We start from the raw sequence: 14,246 nt of genomic DNA on the forward strand, positions 1-14,246 counted from the left end.
TCAGCTCTTTACCCCTGCTATAGATCAGTTAACATGTGTTCAGCTCTTTACCCCTGCTATAGATCAGTTAACATGTGTTCAGCTCTACCCCTGCTATAGATCAGTTAACATGTGTTCAGCTCTACCCCTGCTATAGATCAGTTAACATGTGTTCAGCTCTACCCCTGCTATAGATCAGTTAACATGTGTTCAGCTCTTTACCCCTGCTATAGATCAGTTAACATGTGTTCAGCTGTACCCCTGCTATAGATCAGTTAACATGTGTTCAGCTCTTTACCCCTGCTATAGATCAGTTAACATGTGTTCAGCTCTACCCCTGCTATAGATCAGTTAACATGTGTTCAGCTCTTTACCCCTGCTATAGATCAGTTAACATGTGTTCAGCTCTACCCCTGCTATAGATCAGTTAACATGTGTTCAGCTCTACCCCTGCTATAGATCAGTTAACATGTGTTCAGCTTTACCCCTGCTATAGATCAGTTAACATGTGTTCAGCTCTACCCCTGCTATAGATCAGTTAACATGTGTTCAGCTCTACCCCTGCTATAGATCAGTTAACATGTGTTCAGCTCTCTACCCCTGCTATAGATCAGTTAACATGTGTTCAGCTCTTTACCCCTGCTATAGATCAGTTAACATGTGTTCAGCTCTACCCCTGCTATAGATCAGTTAACATGTGTTCAGCTCTACCCCTGCTATAGATCAGTTAACATGTGTTCAGCTCTACCCCTGCTATAGATCAGTTAACATGTGTTAAGCTCTACCCCTGCTATAGATCAGTTAACACACAACTCTTACTAAATGTTGAACTGCTCCCCTCTCAGGAGAGATCACAGCATGGTCATAGAGGACTCTCAGGACGCTCACACAGACGTCTTCCTCCCTTACACCTCGCGGGACGAGGAAGAGGAGGAGGAGGGAGACGGCGAGGGCCTGGGAGGGAGGAATATCTCAGAGGGTTTCTCCGACCTCTCTCGGTCTTCCCCTAACAGCAGTGGAGGCACTTTGAAGGACTTTGCCGACTCTCTCCAATTTAAGTCGTTTGACTCGGTAGAGCAGGGGAGCCGCTCGTCCTCCCTGTCCAACACCATGGACATCCCCTCCACCCGGCCCCAAGAGGAGGCTCTCTACCACCCTCTGTCCCCCTTCGGCACCTCGCCCTTTGAGCTGGAGCTGGGGGGTATGAGGGGTGAGACGGGGACATGGAACCAGAACCCTGTGGGGGGTAGTCAGGCAGGCACCCCCTCGCCCCTGGAGCACAGCCGGTCGTTCCCCTCTCTGAGACCCAGGAAGAGCTCCAGTCTGTCCAACGTGCTGGACGACTCCAACTATGGAACTGACCCCCGGGCAGCTGACACCATCTCCAACACCTCCAACCCACAGGTACTGCTGCCCTAACCTTAACCTTAATCACAGGTACTGTTGTCCTAACCTTAACCTTAACCACAGGTACTGTTGTCCTAACCTTAACCTTAACCTTAACCACAGGTACTGTTGTCCTAACCTTAACCTTAACCACAGGTACTGCTGCCCTAACCTTAACCTTAACCACAGGTACTGTTGTCCTAACCTTAACCTTAACCACAGGTACTGTTGTCCTAACCTTAACCTTAACCACAGGTACTGCTGCCCTAACCTTAACCTTAACCACAGGTACTGTTGTCCTAACCTTAACCTTAACCACAGGTACTGTTGTCCTAACCTTAACCTTAACCACAGGTACTGTTGTCCTAACCTTAACCTTAACCACAGGTACTGTTGTCCTAACCTTAACCTTAACCACAGTTACTGTTGTCCTAACCTTAACCTTAACCACAGGTACTGTTGTCCTAACCTTAACCTTAACCACAGGTACTGTTGTCCTAACCTTAACCTTAACCTTAACCACAGGTACTGCTGCCCTAACCTTAACCTTAACCACAGGTACTGTTGTCCTAACCTTAACCTTAACCACAGGTACTGCTGCCCTAACCTTAACCTTAACCACAGGTACTGTTGTCCTAACCTTAACCTTAACCACAGGTACTGCTGCCCGAACCTTAACCTTAACCACAGGTACTGTTGTCCTAACCTTAACCTTAACCACAGGTACTGTTGTCCTAACCTTAACCTTAACCACAGGTACTGTTGTCCTAACCTTAACCTTAACCACAGGTACTGTTGTCCTAACCTTAACCTTAACCCTAACCACAGGTACTGTTGTCCTAACCTTAACCTTAACCCTAACCACAGGTACTGTTGTCCTAACCTTAACCACAGGTACTGTTGTCCTAACCTTAACCTTAACCCTAACCACTGGTACTGAGCATTCCTAGGAGGTATGTTGTGTGGTGTTTGAATAAACTGGACCACATGTGTTGAACATGAAGTCCAGTGTCTTGTGTAATGTCCCATATCCATATCCGTTAACGGATTTCTCCTGAAATGTATCAGTCAGAAAATCACAAGTATTAGCATCCCGTAAGCATGTTTCAGAGTCCTCAGCCGCAGAGCTGTGATAGTCTGGGAGACTCCCTGACCCCCATCTGCGGGGGTCGCACAGCCTGACCTCATACCTCAAAAACATTCCCATCCAACATGGCTCAGTGTACATGACTCCTATTCAACCAACGTGGCTCAGTGTACATGACTCCTATTCAACCAACGTGGCTCAGTGTACATGACTCCTATTCAACCAACGTGGCTCAGTGTACATGACTCCTATACAACCAACGTGGCTCAGTGTACATGACTCCTATTCAACCAACGTGGCTCAGTGTACATGACTCCTATTCAACCAACGTGGCTCAGTGTACATGACTCCTATACAACCAACGTGGCTCAGTGTACATGACTCCTATACAACCAACGTGGCTCAGTGTACATGACTCCTATTCAACCAACGTGGCTCAGTGTACATGACTCCTATTCAACCAACGTGGCTCAGTGTACATGACTCCTATTCAACCAACGTGGCTCAGTGTACATGACTCCTATACAACCAACGTGGCTCAGTGTACATGACTCCTATACAACCAACGTGGCTCAGTGTACATGACTCCTATTCAACCAACGTGGCTCAGTGTACATGACTCCTATTCAACCAACGTGGCTCAGTGTACATGACTCCTATTCAACCAACGTGGCTCAGTGTACATGACTCCTATACAACCAACATGGTTCAGTGTACATGACTCCTATACAACCAACATGGTTCAGTGTACATGACTCCTATTCAACCAACATGGTTCAGTGTACATGACTCCTATACAACCAACATGGTTCAGTGTACATGACTCCTATTCAACTGAGTGTGATGAGGGATAGAGTCGTGCTGAGAATTATGAAACTATGAAAACCAACGGTCCAATATCCTAGAATACGGCTGTGCAGATGCCGATGCGGTTTAGTCCGTCTCCAACACAGTGTACTGTATCAAAACAAATGTATTTATAAAGCCCTTCTTACATCAGCTGATATCTCAAAGTGCTGTACAGAAACCCAGCCTAAAACTCCAAAACAACAAGCAATTCAGGTGTAGAAGCACGGTGGCTAGGAAAAACTCCCTAGAAAGGCCAGAACCTAGGAAGAAACCTAGAGAGGAACCAGGCTATGAGGGGTGGCCAGTCCTCTTCTGGCTGTGCCGGGTGGAGATTATAACAGAACATGGCCAAGATGTTCAATTGTTCATAAATGACCAGCAGGGTCAAATAATAATAATCACAGTAGTTGTCGAGGGTGCAACAGGTCAGCACCTCTACCGCTCCTGTTGTCTCTAGAGAGTTGAAAACAGCAGGTCTGGGACAGGTAGCACGTCCGGTGAACAGGTCAGGGTTCCATAGCCGCAGGCAGAACAGTTGAAACTGGAACAGCAGCACGGCCAGGTGGCCTGGGGACAGCAAGGAGTCATCATGCCAGGTAGTCCTGAGGCATGGTCCTAGGGCTCAGGTCCTCCAAGAGAGAGAAAGAGAGAATTAGAGAGAGCATATTTAAATTCACACAGGACACCGGATAAGACAGGAGAAATACTCCAGATATAACAGACTGACCCTAGCCCCCTGACATAAACTACTGCAGCATAAATACCAGAGGCTGAGACAGGAGGGGTCAGGAGACACTGTGGCCCCATCCGAAGATACCCCCGGACAGGTCCAAACTGGCAGGATATAACCTGTATCTGTGTGTCTAACTGTGATTATGGTGTGTGTGTGTGTGTGTGTGTGTGTGTGTGTGTGTGTGTGTGTGTGTGTGTGTGTGTGTGTGTGTGTGTGTGTGTGTGTGTGTGTGTGTGTGTGTGTGTGTGTGTGTGTGTGTGTGTGTGTGTGTGTGTGTGGTCCCTTTCAGCAGACGCCAGAGGAGGAGCTGTGTAACCTGCTGACTAACATCGTGTTCTCTGTGCTGTGGTGCGGCAGCGGGTCGGAGGGGGGGGAGGACGCCGTGTGGAGGGAGAGGGGACAGGTCTTCTCTGTCCTCACCAAGCTGGGCTCCTCCTGCCAACTGGTTCGCCCGCCTGACGATATCAAATGCAGGTCAGTCGGTCGACAGACAGCCAGTCAGCTATTTAGTTAGTTATTCAGTCAGCTATTTAGTTAGTTATTCAGTCAGCTATTTAGTTAGTTATTCAGTCAGCTATTTAGTTAGTTATTCAGTCAGCTATTTAGTTATTCAGTCAGCTATTTAGTTAGTTATTCAGTCAGGTATTTAGTTAGTTATTCAGCCAGCCAATCAGTCAGTCAGCTATTTAGTTAGTTATTCAGTCAGTTATTTAGTTAGTCTCATGTCTTATGTCAGTATACAGATTCATTAAGGTGACTTCAAATCAAGTTTTATTTGTCAAATGCTTGGTAAACAACAGGTGTGGACTAACAGTGAAGTGCTTACTGACGGGCCCTTCACAACCATGCAGAGAGAAACATAATAACAATGAGGAACAATAACTAGGTACATACACAGGGTACCAGTACTGAGTCCATGTGCAGGGAGAGGTAAGAGGTAATTAATAACTAGGCTACATACACAGGGTACCAGTACTGAGCCCATGTGCAGGGAGAGGTAAGAGGTAATTAATAACTAGGTACATACACAGGGTACCAGTACTGAGTCCATGTGCAGGGAGAGGTAAGAGGTACTTAATAACTAGGTACATACACAGGGTACCAGTACTGAGTCCATGTGCAGGGAGAGGTAAGAGGTACTTAATAACTAGGTACATACACAGGGTACCAGTACTGAGTCCATGTGCAGGGAGAGGTAAGAGGTAATTAATAACTAGGTACATACACAGGGTACCAGTACTGAGTCCATGTGCAGGGAGAGGTAAGAGGTAATTAATAACTAGGCTACATACACAGGGTACCAGTACTGAGTCCATGTGCAGGGAGAGGTAAGAGGTAATTAATAACTAGGTACATACACAGGGTACCAGTACTGAGTCCATGTGCAGGGAGAGGTAAGAGGTAATTAATAACTAGGTACATACACAGGGTACCAGTACTGAGTCCATGTGCAGGGAGAGGTAAGAGGTAATTAATAACTAGGTACATACACAGGGTACCAGTACTGAGCCCATGTGCAGGGAGAGGTAAGAGGTAATTAATAACTAGGTACATACACAGGGTACCAGTACTGAGTCCATGTGCAGGGAGAGGTAAGAGGTACTTAATAACTAGGTACATACACAGGGTACCAGTACTGAGTCCATGTGCAGGGAGAGGTAAGAGGTACTTAATAACTAGGTACATACACAGGGTACCAGTACTGAGTCCATGTGCAGGGAGAGGTAAGAGGTAATTAATAACTAGGTACATACACAGGGTACCAGTACTGAGTCCATGTGCAGGGAGAGGTAAGAGGTAATTGATAACTAGGTACATACACAGGGTACCAGTGATGTACTGGGCCGTACGCTCTACCCTCTGTAGCGCCTTGCGGTTGAATGCAGCCAGTCAAGATGCTCTCAATGGTGCAGCTGTAGAACTTTGAAGATCTGAGGTCCCATGACACATCTTTACCTCCTCCTGAGGGGGAAGAGGCGTTGTCGTGCCTTCTTCATGACACATCTTTACCTCCTCCTGAGGGGGAAGAGGCGTTGTCGTTCCTTCTTCATGACACATCTTTACCTCCTCCTGAGGGGGAAGAGGCGTTGTCGTTCCTTCTTCATGACACATCTTTACCTCCTCCTGAGGGGGAAGAGGCGTTGTCGTGCCTTCTTCATGACACATCTTTACCTCCTCCTGAGGGGGAAGAGGCGTTGTCGTTCCTTCTTCATGACACATCTTTACCTCCTCCTGAGGGTGAAGAGGCGTTGTCGTGCCTTCTTCATGACACATCTTTACCTCCTCCTGAGGGTGAAGAGGCGTTGTCGTTCCTTCTTCATGACACATCTTTACCTCCTCCTGAGGGGGAAGAGGCGTTGTCGTGCCTTCTTCATGACACATCTTTACCTCCTCCTGAGGGTGAAGAGGCGTTGTCGTTCCTTCTTCATGACACATCTTTACCTCCTCCTGAGACTGGATCAGGGAGAGGTTGAACATGTCAGTGAAGACACTTGCCAGTTGGTCAGTGCATGCTCTGAGTGTGCATCCTGGTAATCCGTCTGACCCCGCGGCCTTGTGAATGTTAACCTGTTTAAAGGTCTTATTCACATCAACCACAGAAAGACTTGAGGAAAGTGAAAAAAGCCTAACTTAACTTTTTTGCAGTTCTGTTCTGTTTTGGTTGAGCAAAATGTAGCTCTAAATGTTGACTGGCTATTCTCCCTCCCTCCTCTCCACCCCTCCTCTCTGCTGTGTTTCTTTCTCTCAGTCTGTTAGAGATGATGCTGGAGTCTTCTCTGTCAGACCTGAGGGACTCTCAGGGTGTCTCTCTACCATACTTCCCCAGTCTGCTGCGTCTCCTCAGGCTGCTCCAGGACTTCCTCTTCTCAGAGGGAACAGACAACCAGGCTCTGTGGAGCGAGAAGGTACAGTACTGCACCATGGTCCACATGTTGTCTGCATCTCAAATGGCACCATATATTTCTATGTAGTGCACTACTTTTGACCAGGACCCATAGGGCTCCCATAGGGCTCTGGTCAAAAGTAGTGCACTATATAGGGTGCCATTTGGGATGCATACAATATCAGCCATGCTCAATTATTTGTGAGTGTAAAATCTGTGATCTGATGGTATCATTTTGCATAGAGTTGACCTTTCTACCAAACAGCTGAGAGAGAGACTATGGATGTGTGTCGAGTACTTGCCACTGAGATGAGAGTTTGTCGTTACAAACTGTCCACTATATAAACCATATGTTGAGGATGTCTAAACTTGATTGCAGGAAATAATTACTCACCTCTTAGATGTAAAGTCCCCTGTGTAGGGGACCTGCATGGTTCTGGTACCAGTCCCGACCTACATTTTCACTTAGAAATCCATCTGTGGACCTCGTAGATGGAAATGGCTTGCGTGACGTGAAGTAGGATGTGAAATCTGAAACCACTTGAAGCTGGGATGTCCGTCCTACTGTTTTAATTCGCTCTTCCGACTGTCGCTCATCTCCTGGCTGAACCCTACGTCACAGACACTGACAAAGCACATGCTTGCAATCCTTACATTGTAGCTCAACAAGAGAGTGGTTTATTCACTATAGCACATTCAGATCGATTTACAGCCATTCCTCTCAAATAATTCATAGATTTGAAACAAAAAACACTTTCTGTTTGTCATAGATGGACAATAATAATATGAGACGAAAGGTGAGTTCCTAAGGAGTTCAGGAAGCCAAGCTAGAGGTCTGTGTGGCTCACAGCGGTGGGGGAGATGTTTTCATCAACAGAGACCTTTAGAAAATATGCACATTTTCTCTGACACTACAAATATGTATTTTACAGTTGTAAGAAAGGTGAAGTCTCATAGTTAGTGGTTTTATAATCTGATGTCGTGTCTTTGGCATCATTAAACTGAAGACATGTTTATCAAATAACTCTGTAATTATTATTACGCGATTAAACTGATTAATCGTGTAACAGTAATTAACTAGGAAGTCGGGGCACCAAGGAAAATATTCAGATTACAAAGTTATCATTTTCCTAATATAACTTTCAGATATCATAATATCTGATCTATGAGTCTTCTGATTTAATGATGTATTCGTTTACCTCGTCAGTCTCATTCCAAACGTCATAAATTGTTGGTTATCTGCACGAACCCAGTCTTCACTATGAGTCATCCATACATCAATTGTCTTAAAATCATTTATTTACTAATCTAATTCACTGAAATGCATAACAAACAGATATGGTTACAAGGAAATGATAGGAGAATGTGCCCTAGTGGGCTAAACCGGCATGGCGGCTTGTTACACAAAGAAAGGGGGTTGGGCTTGAATGAAAGAGCGGGAAGCCTGAGGAACACAGAAACAGCAGCTATGCTATCGTAAATACAGTATCTTATGCATTCTAAATTACCGCCCATTTGGAAAAGGAAAATGCAATAAATATTTACTCTGAGCTGCGCTTCGGTAGGTTGGTCGTAGATGCTGGCCGTGTTGGCCAACAGAGATCTTCCTGTCCTCGGAAGAATGTCACTGGTGGTAAAATGCATATGTCGTCCGTCCTTTCCTAGCCCACGTCTACAGCGGCCGCTGCTAACTCAACGGCTAGGAAGTATCACTTCTGTAGTGAATAAGGGTTCAAAGTTCATACCATTCCCAACCAAAGCTCACTCTGAGGTTGGCTTAGTTCTGTACTTGACATGTGTGTCCTTTTAACACAGAGGCTGCAGACCTCATGTACCCGGAACAGGCTGGTTACATTTCATCACTGACTTATATAGTGGAGAGGGAGAAGGGTGTGTTTCATCGTTTATAACCCCTGTCTCTTCACAGGGGCGGGCCACTGATTGGTCAGGGCTCTTTCCTTATGAAAACCCAATTCACTCATTTGGAAGCTAAAGTTACATTTAATCTCCTAACAAACCGTTTAAATATCAAACATTTAAATTGCACAACAATTCCATGTGAATCTGATAACTAGAATGTGTAGACTTTCCCAGGTACAGTTTATGTCGTCCTGTCATCAGTCATAATGTCTCAGATGACAACCGAACTGACATCCATACTCATTAAGTACCAACGCATATTTCCAACTGGTTCTATTACCGAAATATGGTTCCTTTCCCCCCACTTGTTTGATGTTCCCAGACTCTCTATGTTTAACAAAGGCTATTCAACAGTCCTTCAGTAGGGTCAGAAAGAGAGGGGAAGGGATAAAGGTATTTATGGAGGGGTCATAAACCTTACCCACAGGCCAACGTCATGACACTGATTATACTATATTTAGAAAGCATAGAAGTCATTTCAAGCCTTATTCATACAGTTTTGTTGAATAGGAAATACGTCATAAAATATTTCATATTTTCATATTTGTATCATATTTGTACTGTGTATTTGAGCTTGTGTCCTCAAAAGTGACTACATCTCAGCAATGTATAACTATTTTTTTACCAGAAAGGTTAGATTGACCCTTTCTTGGAGTATGCAGCATTACTAGTTATTGTTTATGGTCATCATGATAAATAATACATATTCGGGGATTAGGTAGATTACATTTTAGATTACATGTAGTTACATGTATTAATGGCACAGCTACTTCCTGTTATTGTGACGGTATGTGTGTTTAATGTCAGTGGACGCATCTTGGCTTTAGCTTGGTTACTGTTTTGAATAGTAGTTCTATATCATTTAACTGTGTGGTAACCGGTCTTGAGAATTGACTCATTGTTATGTTGTATTCAGGTATCTGCACTCTTGCCTACATAATTGCCCCTTGTGGGAATTGAATTGAATGAAAATGTGTTGTGGACTGTTAACAGGTGTGTTGTTGTTGTAGATCTTTGAGGGGGTGGTGAACCTCCTGGACAGACTACAGGCATGGCACAGTACCCCTGGTACCCCCGGAGCTCTGGAGCTCAGAGAGATGGCTCAGATCGGCCTGCGCATCATCACCGGCTACGTCCAGCAACAGGACTCACAGGTCAGTCACCTATGTTACGCTACGCCCACCTCCCTCTAGCCAAACTAGACTGGCTCCAACTCTGGCTTGCATGCCGAATGGCTCCCTAATCACTATATAGTGTACTACTTTTGACCAGAGCCCATAGGCTGGGATAGGGGTGGATAGGGTGCTATTTGGGAAACAACTTCTTTCTCCAAATTACATCCATTTAGGGCATTAGTCAACGCGTGGGTTTGATGTCGTGGGACCAATCCCAATGCTCTGTCTGTCAGTACACATTTACTATCAAATAAAGGTTAGACCTTTTGAGGGGAAAGTGTGTTTAGAATACCAGTTCATCTATGGTTATCTATCAGTGCACAGAGAACATAGCTAGCATTCCTCCTGAGGAGTGTTGTGTAGGACGGGGCAGCTCTTCTCTGAGTTATAACTACTGTTGGGATGCATCCCAAATGGTACCCTGTTCCCTACATAGTGCATAACTTTCTGGTCAGAAGTAGTGCACTATGTAGGGAATGGGGTGCTATTTGGCACTCCTGTAGGAGTGTGGGATCAAGTGGTCATAAATAAATGGTCCAAAGACTTCCTTTAAGCGTTGGGATTTGTTTATTTATTTTTAAGGAGCAAAGCTTTTTCCATCCACTTGAATTGTTGTTGTGTGTTTTGTTAATATTAGTACCCCACTTAATAAATCAGCTGAGTATTAATAATATCAGGTTTGTATACTGATGAAACATTTACTAGGACTTCTGTTGATTCTAACACCTGTGAGAATACTTTTGAAGTGGAGACTAATTTGCTTTTTGACCAAAGAATCTCTGTGTCTCTCTCTGTGTCTCTCTCTCTCTGTGTCTCTCTCTCTCTCTGTGTCTCTCTCTCTCTGTGTCTATCTCTCTCTGTGTCTCTCTCTCTCTGTGTCTCTCTCTCTGTGTCTCTCTGTGTCTCTGTCTCGCTGTGTCTCTCTCTCTGTGTCTCTCTCTCTGTGTCTCTCTCTCTGTGTCTCTCTCTCTGTGTCTGTCTCTCTGTGTCTCTGTCTCTCTGTGTCTCTCTCTCTGTCTCTCTCTCTTTGTCTCTCTCTCGCTCTGTCTCTGTGTCTCTCTCTCTGTGTCTCTCTCTCTCTCTGTGTCTCTCTCTGTCTCTCTCTCTCTCTCTATGTCTCTCTCTCCCTTCCCTCTCTCCCCAGGTGTCTGTAATGGCCTGCGTTAAACTCCACAGCCTCCTGCAGACAGTTCTCTCTCTGGGCTGGGACGAGGTGTGCTTCCTGCTGGGGCGACTAGGTGCCCCCCTGTGGCCCGGCGGGGTAATGGAGGTACATTTATGTTGGACATTTCTGTCATTTTAGCAGACGCACTTATCCAGAGCGACTTAGTCAGTGCATTCACAACCCCATAACATAGTCATTGCAATTAAAACTTTCCTCAATAAAGCAGCTATTTCTAAATTGGTGCTAGTGTGAGACCTTTATTGTGAGAACATATTGGAATTTGGGACTTAATGGAACTTTTATTTTGACATCCGTTATTCTGGTGTTTCCTTTCTTATCACTGGCCTTACACTAGTAAATAAAGACAAGTATGACTGTTAGTGTGAGAAAGACAAGTACAACAGTAAGGTGTTTTGTTTTAGGCCGACCCCAACGGAGGACACACGGAGACCTTTTCCCAGCTGGTGCCCATCGTGCGTACCCTCCTGGACCAACACGCTGACCCCGTGACCCTGCACGGCCTGCTGCCCAGCCTGCCAGTCACCAACGGCAGCCCCACCTTCGCCCAGGACCTCCAGAGCTACAGCCACACAGTGGAGTGGCTGGACTTCTACCAACGCCACGTCAGTACTACTCAACCTTCATTTATCTATCTTCTGGTTTATATCATCTGGATCCCAAATGGCTCCCTATATAGTGCACTACATTTGACCAGGGCCTTACAGACGGGTTGGCCAACGGGTGTGCAACTAGGGGGCAAAACAGACGGGTTGACTTAGATTGTTGACAACATGTAAACTATATTTCATCTCAGTGTTTATTGGAACTGAATATATGAGCATAAGGAGCTCTTTTTGTTTCTAGAATCCATCGTTGCAGTTGTAGGTTCGCTAGCTAGGGAATTTCAGCTATATTAGCATAGACATGACATCAGTCAAACACCTCAAAGCAAAACATGGTATCAAGAACAACCTAAAACTAGCTGAAACGAGCCACCTATGATTCCCCACATGGCAGCTTCGTATAAAAAAAGGGGTTTATTTCACCTTTATTTAACCAGGTAGGCCAGTTGAGAACAAGTTCTCATTTACAACTGCGACCTGGCCAAGATAAAGCAAAGCAGTGTGACACAAACAACAACACAGAGTTACACATGGAGTAAACAAACATCCAGTCAAGTATGTTGGACAGCTCATTTTCCTCAGTAGTCCCTTGGTAGTTCCTGGACAGGCTAAAAACATTAGCTTGTACACTTCTCTTCTTTAGTTCAGAAACTAAACTGAGTCCGTAGGTTCTACTACTAAATGTGGTGTTGGCGTTTGTCTCTTCTCAGGCTAGTATTTCTAGACAGGCTGATGTAACATCCTCCTTTCTGCCTCAGAGTGAAAAGTAAACCAGGGACAGATAATGTGTCTGTTCAGTGTTCTCTGGTCCTCCTCTCTCATTATTTACCTCATAGTCTACACACTGGAGGTACGTGGATGGAAGGCCAGGATCTCTCCCAGTTTAGAAAAGCTTTCCTTGTATTTACTGTGTGAATGTGATGGAAGAGAAGTCACCTAGCAGACCAAGAGGTTTGAGGATATGAAGCCAAACAGACGTCTACCCACTGGGTTTAGCTGAGGATTTATTATAGATGTGTGTGACAGTGTATAATCACAAATCTGTTTTGTTTAGATATCTTGTAAATAGAAAATGTCTTAGATCTGGCAGTAAAGCCCAGTCTGATTCAGAGGGGTTGGGTTAAATGCAGAAGACACATTTCAGTTGAATGCATTCAGTTGTACAACTGACTAGGTATCCCTCTTTCCCAGTCTGAGCAACAGTTTGTCTGTGTCTGTGCGTGTGTGCTCGTTTATCAGCTTATGTCCATTACCTTTAGGGCCTTTGCCAATGTGATATGTAGTATATAACATTACAGTATATAATGTATAGGTAGTATATAACATTACTGTATATAATGAATAGGTAGTATATAACATTACAGTATATAATGAATAGGTAGCATATAACATTACTGTATATAATGTATAGGTAGTATATAACATTACTGTATATAATGTATAGGTAGTATATAACATTACTGTATATAATGTATAGGTAGTATATAACATTACTGTATATAATGTATAGGTAGTGTATAACATTTCAGTATACAATGTATAGGTAGTATGCATCATTACTGTATAGGTAGTATATAACATTACTGTATATAATGTATAGGTACTATATAACATTACTGTATAGGTAGTATATAACATTACTGTATATAATGAATAGGTAGTATGTAACATTATGGTATATAATGTATATGTATTATGTAACATTATTGTATATAATGTATAGGTAGTATGTAACATTACTGTATAGGTAGTATATAACATTACTGTATATAATGTATAGGTAGTATATAACATTATAGTATATAATGAATAGGTAGCATATAACATTACTGTATATAATGAATAGGTAGTATATAACATTACTGTATATAATGTATAGGTAGTATGTAACATTACTGTATATAATGAATAGGTAGCATATAACATTACTGTATATAATGTATAGGTAGTATATAACATTACTGTATATAATGTATAGGTAGTATATAACATTACTGTATATAATGTATAGGTAGTATATAACATTACTGTATATAATGTATAGGTAGTATATAACATTAGTGTATAGGTAGTATATAACATTACTGTATATAATGTATAGGTCGTATATAACATTACTGTATATAATGTATAGGTAGTATATAACATTACTGTATAGGTAGTATATAACATTACTGTATATAATGTATAGGTAGTATATAACATTACTGTATATAATGTATAGGTAGTATATAACATTACTGTATATAATGTATAGGTAGTATATAACATTACTGTATATAATGTATAGGTAGTATGTAACATTACTGTATAGGTAGTATATAACATTATAGTATATAATGAATAGGTAGCATATAACATTACTGTATATAATGAATAGGTAGTATATAACATTACTGTATATAATGTATAGGTAGTATGTAACATTACTGTATATAATGAATA

General features: G+C 43.2%; 1 protein-coding gene across 4 annotated transcripts in view; it reads left to right on the forward strand.

Annotated features, from left to right (window-relative positions):
• Positions 1-14,246, forward strand: part of LOC106591355 (neurobeachin-like protein 2) — a 139,886-nt gene that overhangs the window by 94,686 nt on the left and 30,954 nt on the right. For 3 of the 4 annotated variants that reach the window (XM_082975883.1, XM_082975886.1, XM_082975885.1), the window contains 6 exons: positions 825-1,383; positions 4,324-4,508; positions 6,784-6,940; positions 9,849-9,992; positions 11,158-11,283; positions 11,601-11,801. In XM_082975883.1, the coding sequence (XP_082832009.1) occupies positions 825-1,383; positions 4,324-4,508; positions 6,784-6,940; positions 9,849-9,992; positions 11,158-11,283; positions 11,601-11,801 (1,372 nt within the window). The remainder of the gene's footprint in view (positions 1-824; positions 1,384-4,323; positions 4,509-6,783; positions 6,941-9,848; positions 9,993-11,157; positions 11,284-11,600; positions 11,802-14,246) is intronic. The other variant, XM_082975884.1, reaches the window with a different exon arrangement.

Source organism: Salmo salar, chromosome 05 (assembly GCF_965601325.2).
Source record: "Salmo salar chromosome 05, fSalSal1, whole genome shotgun sequence".
NCBI classification, from domain to species: Eukaryota; Metazoa; Chordata; class Actinopteri; order Salmoniformes; family Salmonidae; genus Salmo; species Salmo salar.